General features: G+C 42.5%; 1 protein-coding gene across 1 annotated transcript in view; it reads right to left on the reverse strand.

Annotated features, from left to right (window-relative positions):
• Positions 1-13,091, reverse strand: part of LOC126473896 (cuticle protein 16.5-like) — a 24,847-nt gene extending 11,756 nt beyond the window's left edge. Inside the window, exon 1 of the mRNA XM_050101237.1 lies at positions 13,049-13,091. Within this exon, the coding sequence (XP_049957194.1) occupies positions 13,049-13,060 (12 nt within the window). The 5' untranslated portion in view covers positions 13,061-13,091. The remainder of the gene's footprint in view (positions 1-13,048) is intronic.
• Positions 13,092-13,385: the final 294 nt, after the last annotated feature.

A 13,385-nucleotide genomic window follows, 5' to 3' on the forward strand; every position in this document is an offset into this window, starting at 1 on the left:
AGGCAAAAAGTTATTTATCATTAATGGAAATGTTACGCTCTCTTTCAATGAATGACAACGCAACAGAACCTGCAAGTAAACCAGCGATAATATAGAGCGTGAAATGATTTATTTTTCAGAAAATCAGTCTAAAGTTCACATAAAGAAAGAGTGGTACAAATACCTGGGTATTTTTGAAGTAATTACAAAAAATTTCTTTATCTCTTTAAAACTGAGTTAACTTTTAACCCTTTGAATTAACTGAAAATATTCTAAATCAGAGGTGAAGCCTCACCTAAGACTTGCGGTGTTAAATCTCTGAATAAGTTTCGTAATCAAAAATATTAACTAACTTTAATATTGAAAACTGACTGTAGAAGTATGTAAAAGCACTTAGATTTATTTTCCTCTGAGAGTGAAGCTCGCAAACACTGGAATATTTTTTTTTTGTACACGTAATGGCGGACTCAGCGCCACCGAAACAGTCGAAACCAGACAGCAATCGACAGCAATATTATTATTACCTTTAAATAAATTTCACCTGGAGGGAGAGCTGTTTTTGAAAGTAAACATAAGATACTTTCAATTAACAATATATTGTAACCTTCAAGCTCATACAGATAGTTATAGATACATCGATCCACAGGAGAGAGAGAACGAGCTAAAAACAGAGAACAGACAGGGGCGAGGAACATGGCTCTTGTGTATATACAGGGTGAGTCACCTAACATTACCGCTGGATGTATTTCGTAAACCACATCAAATACTGACGAACCGATTCCACAGACCGAACGTGAAGAGAGGGGCTAGTGTAACTGGTTAATACAAACCATAAAAAAATGCACGGAAGTATGTTTTTTAACACAAACCTACGTCTTTTTAAATGGAACCCCATTAGTTTTGTTAGCAAATATGAACATATAAACAAATACGTAATAAGTGCCGTTTGTTGCATTGTAAAATGTTAATTACATCCGGAGATATTGTAACCTAAAGTTGACGCTTGAGTACCACTCCTCCGCTGTTCGATCGTGTGTATCGGAGAGCACCGAATTACGTAGGGATCCAAAGGGAACGGTGATGGACCTTAGGTACAGAAGAGACTGGAACAGCACATTACGTACACATGCTAACACCTTCTTATTGGTCTTTTTCACTGACGCACATGTACATTACCATGAGGGGTGAGGTTCACGTACACACGTGGTTTCCGTTTTCAATTACGGAGTGGAATAGAGTGTGTCCCGACATGTCAGGCCAATAGATGTTCAATGTGGTGGCCATCATTTGCTGCACACAATTGCAGTCTCTGGCGTAATGAATGTCGTACACGCCACAGTACATCTGGTGTAATGTCGCCGCAGGCTGGCACAATACGTTGTTTCATATCCTCTGGGGTTGTAGGCACATCACGGTACACATTCTCCTTTAACGTATCCCACAGAAAGAAGTCCAGAGGTGTAAGATCAGGAGAACAGGCTGGCCAATTTATGCGTCCTCCACGTCCTATGAAACGCCCGTCGAACACCAATGAGGTGGTCGCCAATGATTCCGCACCATACATTTACAGTCCACGGTCTCTGTCGCTCTACCTGTCTGAGCCAGTGAGGATTGTCCACGGACCAGTAATGCATGTTCCGTAGATTCACTGCCCCGTGGTTTGTGAAACCCGCTTCATCGGTAAACAGGTAGAACTGCAACGCATTCTCTGTTAATGCCCATTGACAGAATTGCACTCGATGATTAAAGTCATCCCCATGTAATTGCTGATGTAGCGACACATGAAACGGATGAAAGCGGTGACGATGCAGTATGTGCATGACACTACTTTGACTCAGTCCACCGGCTCTCGCAATGTCCCGTGTACTCATGTGTGGGTTCATGGCAACAGCAGCTAACACACCAACGGCACCCGCTTCTCCTGTGACGGGCCTGTTACGGACCCGTTTGCGTGCTACGACCATACCTGTTGCATACAGTTGGCGGTAGATGGTTTGCAATGTGCGGCACGTTGGATGTTCTCCGTCCGGGTACCGTTCTGCATACAGCCTGCAGGCTTCAGCTGCATTTCGTCGACACTCGCCATAGATGAGTATCATCTCCGCCTTTTCAGAGTTCGAATACACCATGGTCACAGTTCCTACAACACTACACTATCACAGACGTCTGGTAACACGGTGTACTACAGTTGGTCTGCGTGCGGAGACGAATGCAGAATAATAATAGCAGCAAGCGCTACATGCAGACACTGCGACAGCTAGACCAAACCACAACAGTGCACTACAGACACACTCGTAAACACGGTCGTCATCGTAAACATGTCCCTGCAGATGCTGCTCGCCGACCGTGGCCCGTGTTTGTTACAACACGCAACTGAACGTCGGAGGTTTCAAGCGTCAACTTTAGGTTACAATATCTCCGGATGTAATTAACATTTTACAATGCAACAAACGGCACTGATTACGTATTTGTTTATATGTTCAGATGTTGCTAACAACGGCACATCACGGGGTTCCATTTAAAAAAACGTAGGTTTGTGTTAAAAAACATACTTCCGTGCATTTTTGTATGGTTTGTATTAAACAATTACACTAACCCCTCTCCTCACGTTCGGTCTGTGGAATCAGTTCGTTAGTATTTGATGTGGTTTACGAAATATATCCAGCGGTAACGTTAGGTGACTAACCCTGTATATTACACCAAGTTCCATGCTTTCATGAAACATGTAGTATTCTTTGCCATTAATGGAAAATATTTACAATATTTGTCACGGAACATTATCACACTCGACAAAATGACTTATATTATTACAGGCATTATGTTCTCTTTTTACATTTCATGTATTAGACAGGCTTCCAAGTGACGTCACAAGTTTTACCCTGAGAGACAAATGGCAGGGGACAGCAATACGCACACATACAGATAGCGGTATTATCGTGTACACAATATGTAGAAGGGCAGTGCATTGACGGAGCTTTGAACACCGAATGGTAGTTGGAACTAGATGCCTGGGACGTTCCGTTTCGAAAATTGTTAGTAAACTCAATATTACACGATCGACAGTGTCTAGAGTGTGCTGAGAATACCACATTTCAGGCGTTGGCTTCACTTAACGACCGAGAGCAGCGGCGTTTGGATAGAGTTGTCTGAGCTAACTCACAAGCAATACTGCGTGAAATAACCGCAGAAGTAGGTGTGGGTCGTACGACAAACGTATCCGTTAGCACAGTGCGGCGAAAGTTGGCATTAATTGTGTATGGCAGCAGATGACCGACGCGAGTTCTTATGTTGACACCACGACATCGCCTGCAGCGCCTCTTTTGGGCTCGTGACCATGTCGGTTGGACCCAAGATGGCTGGAAAACAGTTGTATGATCATAACACTTCCGATTTCAGTTGGGAACAGCTGATGGTAGAGTTGGACTGTGGCGCAGACTCCTCGAAGTCATGCACTCAAGTTGTCATCAAGGCACTCTGCAAGTTGGTGGTGGCTGCATAATGGTATGGGATATGTTTACTTTGAATGGACAGCGTCTTCGGGATGTGCGGCTACTTGTAGTCCATTTGCAGCCATTCATGGACGTGGTATTGTCAAACAACGGTGGAATTTTCATGGATGACAATGCGCCATGCCACCGCGCCACGATTGTACGTGACTGGTTTGAAGAACATTTTGGGTAATATAAATGAATGATTTGGCCACCCAGGTAGCTCGACATCAATTCTGTCGAACATTTATGGGACAAAATCGAGAGGTCAGTTACTGCACAAAATCCTGCAATCGTTGGAAGAACGAAAACCAACTCTAAAAAGTGGGGATTTGCATGCGACTCCACAGAATGTGAATGCGGTGAAGAAGAGACAATGAGTCAGCTTCTTGTCTGCAGCCAATGCCTAACGTCTTGCTCGCCACAGAATGTCATCGATGCCACCAAGGAAGCATGAGAAGTTGCTGCATACTGGTCACGCCGCATTTAATTGTAAGTGTAATGCTTATAGTGCCATGTTTTGGCACATTTTGTGTAACTTGTAAGCTATAGTGTGTGTGTTGCTCACACGATGAAATAAATCCTGCAACGATAGCACTTTCGCAATTGTGGGCGGCGGCAGATGCAGCATGCCTCAATATTTCTGAGGGGACTCACAACGACCCTTTGAGTCCATGGCATGTCGAAATGCTGCACTACACCGGGCAAAACGACGTTCAACACCATATTATTAGGTCTCCCATAACTTTGGTCACCTTAGTGTAAGCCTGCTGGGTGGGGTGTGGTGCGAATGAGCAGCTGTTGAATTTGCAGTTTATGCGACACTTGAGCCACACATTATCACTGACATGGAACTGATATGAGATTCAGGAAATTCAAACATCAGTATTGATACCATTCACACACCGTTGACCATCAGCTAGTATCGAGAGCAGTCTTCATCATTATTTTGATCTTCGCGTATGCAGTGTATCCCACCTCCATTGGTCGACATGTGGCGGAGGATTCACATAATGAACGCGACGATTCCTATGGTCGTCCCGCAACCTTCGGTAGGGTCGTGAGTTCCAAGTTCAGGGAAGAATTCTCATGTCTTAATTGCATCCTTCAGCTACTTGTGGGCTGTTCAGAGCCAGTAATCGTATCTTACAGAAAGGAAACAAGTGAAATTTTCCAAGAATAGTACCATAATGAAATCACCTAAGATTTTCGTTCGAGTGGTCGAATCTACATCTACATCTACATGGATACCCTGCAGATCACATTCAAGTGCCTGGCAGAGGGTTCATTGAACCACCTCCACAATTCTATATTATTCAAATCTCGTATAGCGCCAAGAAAACGAACACCTATATCTTTCCGTATGAGCTCTGATTTCCCTTGTTTTATCGTGATGATCGTTCCTCCCTATGTAGGTCGGTGTCAACAAAATATTTTCATATACTGAGTAGAAAGTTGGGATTGCAATTTCGTGAGAAGATTCCGTCGCAATGAAAAACGCCTTTCTTCTAATGATTTCCAGCCCAAACCCTGTAACATTTCTGTGACACTCTCTCCCACAGTCCGCAGCTCGTGGTCCTGCGGTAGCGTTCTCGCTTCCCGCGCCCGGGTTCCCGGGTTCGATTCCCGGCGGGGTCAGGGATTTTCTCTGCCTCGTGATGACTGGGTGTTGTGTGCTGTCCTTAGGTTAGTTAGGTTTAAGTAGTTCTAAGTTCTAGGGGACTGATGACCATAGATGTTAAGTCCCATAGTGCTCAGAGCCATTTGAATCCTTCCCACATTTCGTGATAATACAAAACGTGCTGCCTTTCTTTGAACTTTATCGATGTACTCCGTCAGTCCCATCTGGTAAGGATCCCACACCGCGCAGCAGTATTCTAAAAGAGGACGGACAAGCGTAGTGTAGGCAGTCTTCTTAGTAGGTCTGTTACATTTTTTAAGTGTCCTGCCAATAAAACACAGTCTTTGGTTAGCCTTCCCCACAACATTTTCTATGTGGTCCTACAATTTTACGTTGTTCTTAATTGTAATACCTAGGTATTTAGTTGAATTTACGGCTTTTAGATTAGACTGATTTATCGTGTAACCGAAGTTTAACTAGTTCCTTTTAGCACTCATGTGGATGACCTCAAACTTTTCGTTATTTAGGGTCAACTGCCACTTTTCGCAGCATTCAGATATATTTTCTAAATCGTTTTGCAGTTTATTTTGATCTTATGATGACTTTATTAGTAGATAAACGACAGCGTCATCAGCAAACAACCGAAGACGGCTGGTCAGATTGTCTCCAAAATAGTTTATATAGACAAGGAACAGCAAAGGGCATATAACACTAACTTGGGGAACGCCAGGAATCACTTCTGTTTTACTCGATGATTTTCCGTCAATTACTACGAACTGTGACCTCCATGACAGGAAACCACAAAACCAGTCACATAACTGAGACGACATCCCATAAGCACGCAATTTCACTACGAGCCGCTTGTGTGGTACAGTGTCAAAAGCCTGCCGGAAATGCAGGAATACGGACTCGGCCTGAAATCCCTTGTCAATAGCACTCAACACTTCATGTGAATAAAGAGCTAGTTGTGTTCCACAAGAACGATGTTTTCTTAACCCATGTCGACTGTCATTCTTCCATCCATCTCTTCATGCAGAATTGGTTACTCTCATTTCTTGCAAGTAATTTCAATATCTGTTCACGGAGAAGTGAAATAGAAAGTACAGTATCCCCGTTGCGAAACAGCCTAATAATTTCAAGACAAGTTCTCAAAACACCATCTTTACCACTAGTGCATAGACCACTACCTACTTCAGAGTTACATGTATGCTGAAATGTAGCAGAATTCACTTTCTCACCCCTTTCAATATCTATGCAGAATGGGCTGCGTCACTGTAGCATATCGGTTGTACTTCATTCGACGCTGTAGGTTCACCTGCGGCGTCAGTGGTAACCTGTAGAACGCCAGATTTGCTTTTACGTTGTTGATAACATATTCTGGAATAGTCCCGCCCCAGAGAACTGAATGGGGAAAATTTCATCTATGGATGTTTCACGTAGAAGAATCATCATGATTATAAATGAGAAATGCATGCCCTTTGATTAGGAAACGAATGTAGTGTCTTCTTGCTTTTAGCTGTGTACGGTATGGACAAATCAAGTCCATACTTCCAAATATCACAATGTCATATCAGTTAACCATCCTGACTATGCCCGTACAGCTCTTAAAACAGCTACTGCAACTTTTCAGCGTTCTGGATAGATATTGCTACAATGCGGTATGTACTTAAGTTTCTCTACAGTCCTACATGATCATTAATCGTCTCCGTGAAGCAACAATAAGCGAGGAAGATACTGAATTACGAAGACAGTCTAGTTTGAAATGCTGTCTAGTTTCAGTATAGTTAAGCCTCTAACCGTATATTTATTGTCAAATGCTTTATCACGTGCTTTTGTAAAAACAGAAACATTAAGTCATCAGTGAGTCATTACCTCCTCCCTTCATAATTTGCGAAGCGAAACAGCGTCGTAAATAATATTGTATGGCAATTAATCAAATATTTGAAAAGATAGCCGAATGAAAGTGGTAAACAATGCACAAATTAACTGGTAGAAAGGTGAAGTCGTCAAACATGAAGTTAAACCCTCTTCTGCTAGTATATACTTACCTTGATCAGAAAGTAGATACCTTATGGCCATCAAAGTTGACAACTTTTTACCAGAATGATCTACCGAATAATTGAGATACTACAGTTAAATCGGAAGCCGCGTGTTTTACTTTGACCTACAAATACTCGAAGTTCTACAAAAATTAACAAAAGGCTCCACCAAAATGAATGTATTCCTCTGAATTCGTATATGAATTTGGTAACAGATTATAAAACTGTGAAATTCTAAATATCACGAATACAACCACTGTACTAAATAAAACATTGGGCCATTTCTATGTTGGGCCATTTCTGTGTTATGTGTAGAGTTCTTTTTTTTTGTGTGGATAAATTGGGTGATCGTCGCTAGTGCATTTGCAACGGCAGCTGTAAATCAAATTTTGTAATTTTGTGACAGATTAATCGGATGCCTGTAAAAGTCTGCAGATTTTATCCAGGACTACTCAGGTTACAAAATTCAAGAGAAATGTGGAATTTCGTGAAGTCCATAGGGTAAAATTTGTACAGATATTTGCATCTTCAGTTTGGTGTAACGACTCATTTCAGTGTACAAGAGCCACTGCAAATTTATTACCTTTTTAAATTATTTAGCATTATCAGTTTACGACATTGAAGCACTATACTGGCAAAAGCATCAATAAGAGCAATTTCTCTTCTACGTGACGCTGGACGTCAAATTGAACCCAAAACTAGAGTACAACACGTAATCGTCCTGTGTTCTTGTAATGAAATGTTAAAAGAACGATGCAATCCCATCTGGGCCTGACGCAAGACTAATCTGCAAGCATGACATCTCTTCAGTTGCTTGACTGCCACGAATTGTTAAGATTTCTGATAAACTTGTACTTTAGTAAATGTTGAAGATTATACCTCAAGCGAACAGTTTGTTAATTAGTGCATCAAGTGATGCTCTGCTATTCAATGACAGTTGTATATTATCCAGTACTTCTGGGGCAAAGAAGTGTGTCGAAGTTAAGTAAATCTTTAGTCCAGTTATGTAATAAAGTGAACAAATATTTCACGTGTTCTATTTCGATGAGCATTCTCCCAGAGTAATCAAAGAACCCACAGTTGTGGCTGGACGTAACTAATTTCATCTAGTCACAACGGAAAAATCTTACTTGCATGGAGTAATTATCGTAATTTCAGAAAAAGACTGCCGCACACTTGAACTCAACGCTGTAATTTCTAAATAGAGTCAGGAAGTCCGAAAAGTGTTCCGAATTTCAACATTCTTCCCTGCCATAGTCTTAGTGAGTAACATTACCTTCTTCTTAAGACATGTCTGTGTTGCAAAATATTCTGTATTCCTTAACTGGGGCGTATATCCTGCCAGCTATTATAGGGGCACTACTTGTCTTCCTTGTACGTCAAGTCCTTGATGACGTCACACATCCTGTTACATTAAGCCGATTTATTCGATTTTACACAAATATTACATTCATCTACTTGGATTTTTGTTGTTCTTTATATTCACGACTAATTTCATTTGCTAAAATGCTTCCTCGCACCATGTTGACTCACAGCACACATTTGACATTTTATCTTCTATGCATCTGAGACATGTAGTAGGCGGATATTTCCAAGATCCCAGTGATGTCTAACGCTGATCAAAGGTTTTAATCGTTAATGGCATACGAAAAGTAACGTTTTCGCGCTGATAATATTTTTTATTAGAAATGATTAATATTTCCAATTACGCTAAGAGGAGCAAACATGGTAACTTATATCACAGCTTAATAATAAGTCTTAGAACGGTTTCACAGCCAGTCATATCATATTTCTTCCAGTTTCAACGGGCATTGTAGCAGCTCTCGAGGTATCATACAGGAAAACCGACCACTGGCTCGCTCGACCACTAGACATTAGGGTCCTTATGCGAGGCTATGTTATTAATTTTCCACCTTGTTATAGTGCCTATATTAACCAATGTTCAATAGTACATTACTGATAAATGAAAAAATGATAACCAATGTCGCGACACAAATATAAAAGTTTCACTGTTAGGAACCGTCGCAGTATTATGACTGTAATGTGCTGACTACAAGAAAGTGGTAGCACTCCAAGGGCGAGCATTGTTTTAGAGGTGCACCTTATGAATTTCTGTTCCCAGGCTAAGTAAGCTACTCTGCATGCATGATGACAGAAGCAACTGCAGTAACACATACGTTATTGCAGTTTGGGTTCAAAGGCTATACATGTGTGCAGACTTGAGAAAAAATGATTTTCACTATCAATGATATTATTTATGATTAAATGTTATTTCACGCTTGTGCTTTTTTAATAAAAGATACATTTACCAGTAAAAATAAAAAGTAGAGGCTTTTTGTGTCTTGGCGACGGGAAGGAAATTCGGGCAATCTTTTAACCGACAATGATAAATATGATATTAACCATGCCTTGCTGAAGTGGGCAAAAGTCACGAGAAAAATAAGAAGAGTCTTACTGAGGTAGATCTTATTACAGGCAGCTACAGCTACAGTATTCCATAAGAAAGAAAGAGATATAGAAGTGGCTTTTTTTGCAAGACACCTTGCTGTACACGATGACCTCCAAGTACAGTATTTAATTCCTAGATTCGTATCGAAGCACAGAGCCCATCGTCACTAGCAACTAATGCAGAGAATAAACAAATAAATGTATACATATCGATGTTTCTAGATAATAATATTTTGTACACCCAACAATGAAATTATACAGTATATATTAAGAACATCCATATCAATTGATGTATGTGGGAATTACAGAACGTATATGATATCAAAATTGATGTGGATGCGGAAAACAGTACGTCATGACTACTTGAAATACACTCCCTAGAGTATTTCCTAGTCTTGGCAGTTGATGGTTGGAGTGCTGACACATAAGCTGCGCATCCAGTAATGCTGGCAACTGATATGTAATGCATGGGGATCATATCAACCTGTACCGCATCAAAAAAAAACTGATGATGACGCACCGAAGCGTTGAAACTGGTAGCGACAGAATAAAATAAAGTCATAAGGACGCCTGTAGGTGTTTTTATTTGTCACGATAGTAAACGGCCGTCGTCCCACAGATCTCCTGTTAAAGTGATGGACACACAAAAACTTGAGATCTAATCACTACCTTGTCTATGTGAGCACGATAGCATCCAACATCTGTCTCACCTATGAAGCAAGGAGATCTTGGGTACACATTACAGCTGCCAAACATTAAACGGCCACGTTTCCTGGTCACAATGGGCATTATTGTCAAGGAGTGGAAATATGTAGTGGGTGATCAGGGTACAGTATCCATATTACAGTCTCTTATAGACTTTGACATCATATTCAGAAATATTTTTGACCCGCACTCACTGTACAAGGAAGGGTGGTCGTTTAGCATCTGACAGCTGTAACATGTACACAATGACCTGTGTGCAGGAGAGATGGTAGAGATACAGGATCCTAAAATGCACCCATAGAGATGGTTATTATGAGATTTTAAACTGTCACCTTTGACATCACAGAAATTTTGTGGCTGACATTCGAGTTCAAATGGTTCAAATGGCTCTGAGCACTATGGGACTTAACAGCTGAGGTCATCAGTCCCCTAGAACTTAGAACTACTTAAGCCTAACTAACCTATGGACATCACACACATCCATGCCCGAGGTAGGATTGGAACCTGCGACCGTAGCGGTCGCGCGGTCCCAGACTGACGCGCCTAGAACCGCTCCGCCACTCCGGCCGGCGACATTCAAGTCACTTGATATAGTATTACATATACAACTTATTTTTACGTTGCAGATATCGATACATACGCGTGTGTTTCTTTCTCTGCCACATCAGATGCCACTGACAATGTGCTATAGCATTAGAGCCGTCTGAAAGTTACATACTTGCAGTTCATGATGTACTACTAGACGTCTTTTAGAATACAGCATACTTACAAGCTCTGCAGCACGCAACATACAAGAGACGGGAGAGATATTTTCGTCAGAAAAATGGGAAACTCTAGGAAGCCTTATTATGGAAAAAATGGTATGTTTGTAGTGTGGAACTAAATGAATTGTAAAGATAAAAAAAAATGTTTTTGTGCTAAAAATAATTTACTGCCCTTCACTTTTTGGTACAAGGAGTCACAGACTGTGAGGTATCAACGTATTCAGTGGGATCAGGTGAACCATATCCCACTGCTCCGCCTTGTTAGCCGTGGTAGGCGGCCTTGAGAGCAGCGAGAGCCCCAGAACCGGCCAGCAGGCCAGGGGCGGCGACAGCTGCGGGGGCAGCGTAGGCAGGGGCGACGGCAGCCAGAGCGGGGGCGGCGACGACAGCGGGGGTGGCGTAGGCGCCGTATGCGGCGGCGGAGGCCGCGGCGAGGGCGGCGCCGTTGATGGCGGCGTCTCTGGCCCTCGTCTGGGCGACGGCCGTCAAGTGGGCGGCTCTGGCGGCGGCCACGTCAGGGGTGTCCAGGTTGTAACCGCCGGGACCGACGACGATGTTGGCCGGGCCGTAGGCGGCGAGGCCGGGGTGGATGCCGCCCACCAGGACAGGGGCGGGCTGGACGGCGGCAGCGAGGCCTGCGGCGTAGGTGGGGGCGGCGACGCCCGCCCCCAGGAAGCCGGGCTTGGCCAGGGCCACGGCCACGACAGCACTCAGGACGATCTGAAAGAGAAAGATTATTGCTGCAGAACACTAAATCTGCGAGTTATTTTCGTTCTTCGCTATATTTAAATCAACAGTTTAATCCCTACTCGCAAGCTAAAACCTATGCATTCCCTAATAGTCTAAGACCCGAAGGTTTGTGAACATATGCTGTCTTGCTTTTACAGAGAGATAAAATTATTCTCAGGACTTGATGACAACTTTTTGTCCCAGCTTATTAATCTGGGGAGAGAGCTTTTATGTGGCATGGCTGTATGTTCTCTTATTTTGAGATGATTAACATTCTCCTATGTAGTGAAAAAAGGCCCTAGCTGTATACAGATACTTTGTGCATGAGAAAATTCCTGTAACTATCCCAAATGAGTGATGTCGTTCGTGCTTTGGTTAATCATAGATAATCTGCAAACAAGACACAGCTTTTAAGTGTTATATTCAGATTTTACATCACAGGAATGTCTCGTACCTAAACAAGTAAAAGCACCACCAATCCGATAAAACTGCTGTGACTATTTGTTGCTAAGTACAAGATAGATTTCTTTCTCACCTTTACCCACAACCTTTGTGACAAAAGCACCAATTGGTGACAAGCGGCCTGGAAACACGATGTGCTGAATTCTTACTTTCATGAAGTTTTGTTCTAAACTCCTTTACCTCACTAATTTGTCATATGTCCCACTTCCTTATTCTTGACCCTCGTCTCCGTGATAAATGCGTGGTACCGCACCTCTATAATCTCCACATTTTATTTCAGTTAGCCACTGATGCTGTCCTAGTAGGATCATTTTACAGTTCTCGCATGTATAGCAACCACTCTACAACATATAACATTTAAATAGTCTTTTCCGTGAAGGCCTCGGTCAAATTAGTGACGCAGTTGCACGAGTTACACAACAAACCTCATAAATAACAGCGACTGTACAGTTCTTTCTGTTTCCGTTTGGCTAACCTTATTGTTGTGGTTCTGGATTTTCAGAGATAAAGAAGAAGTAGGCTGGCGTCCACGGATTCGGTCATTTGAAACTAGACGGATGTAAATACATAGAGTTTCATATTAGGACGCATCAGCGGTTTCATTCCTTTGTGGCTGTCTCCTCTCTTAGCCACATCCAAGAACCAGTGCAAGCTATACCAGTAATACTACTACAAGACCACCTCTTCCACTGAAACTTGATTCTTTCTAATATACGGATTTTTCCTGTGGAAATCATTCAGGTCTTTAGGGTATTCCTAGACGCTGCCCAAGAAAAACCACCGTTCTACTACCGCATGGTGCCTGACACTCACCAGGCACTTCATGTTGGTGGTAGAGGTTTCTAGACTGCGTCTGCTGCTGCTGCTGCTGCCGCTGGACTGTGCCGACGTCTGCAGATGACCCGTATATATACGCAGGAGGTCGCCTGCAGAGATTCGTGAAAGTAGTGCAGCCGACCTTCCGCTGCTCGGCCTGGACCACTGAATGACACCCAGCAGGTAATTGCGCTAGCGCATTCCTGGTGCCCAAGGCGGCTTCCTACACCGTACCTGCGCTTGTCTGTAAAATCCGTCTTCAACACATATGGAAGGTTTAAGAATATCTTATGAAACCTCAAGAATCTGAGTTAGGCTTGATTTCAGTGTCTAC

Source organism: Schistocerca serialis, chromosome 4, assembly GCF_023864345.2.
Source record: "Schistocerca serialis cubense isolate TAMUIC-IGC-003099 chromosome 4, iqSchSeri2.2, whole genome shotgun sequence".
NCBI classification, from domain to species: Eukaryota; Metazoa; Arthropoda; class Insecta; order Orthoptera; family Acrididae; genus Schistocerca; species Schistocerca serialis.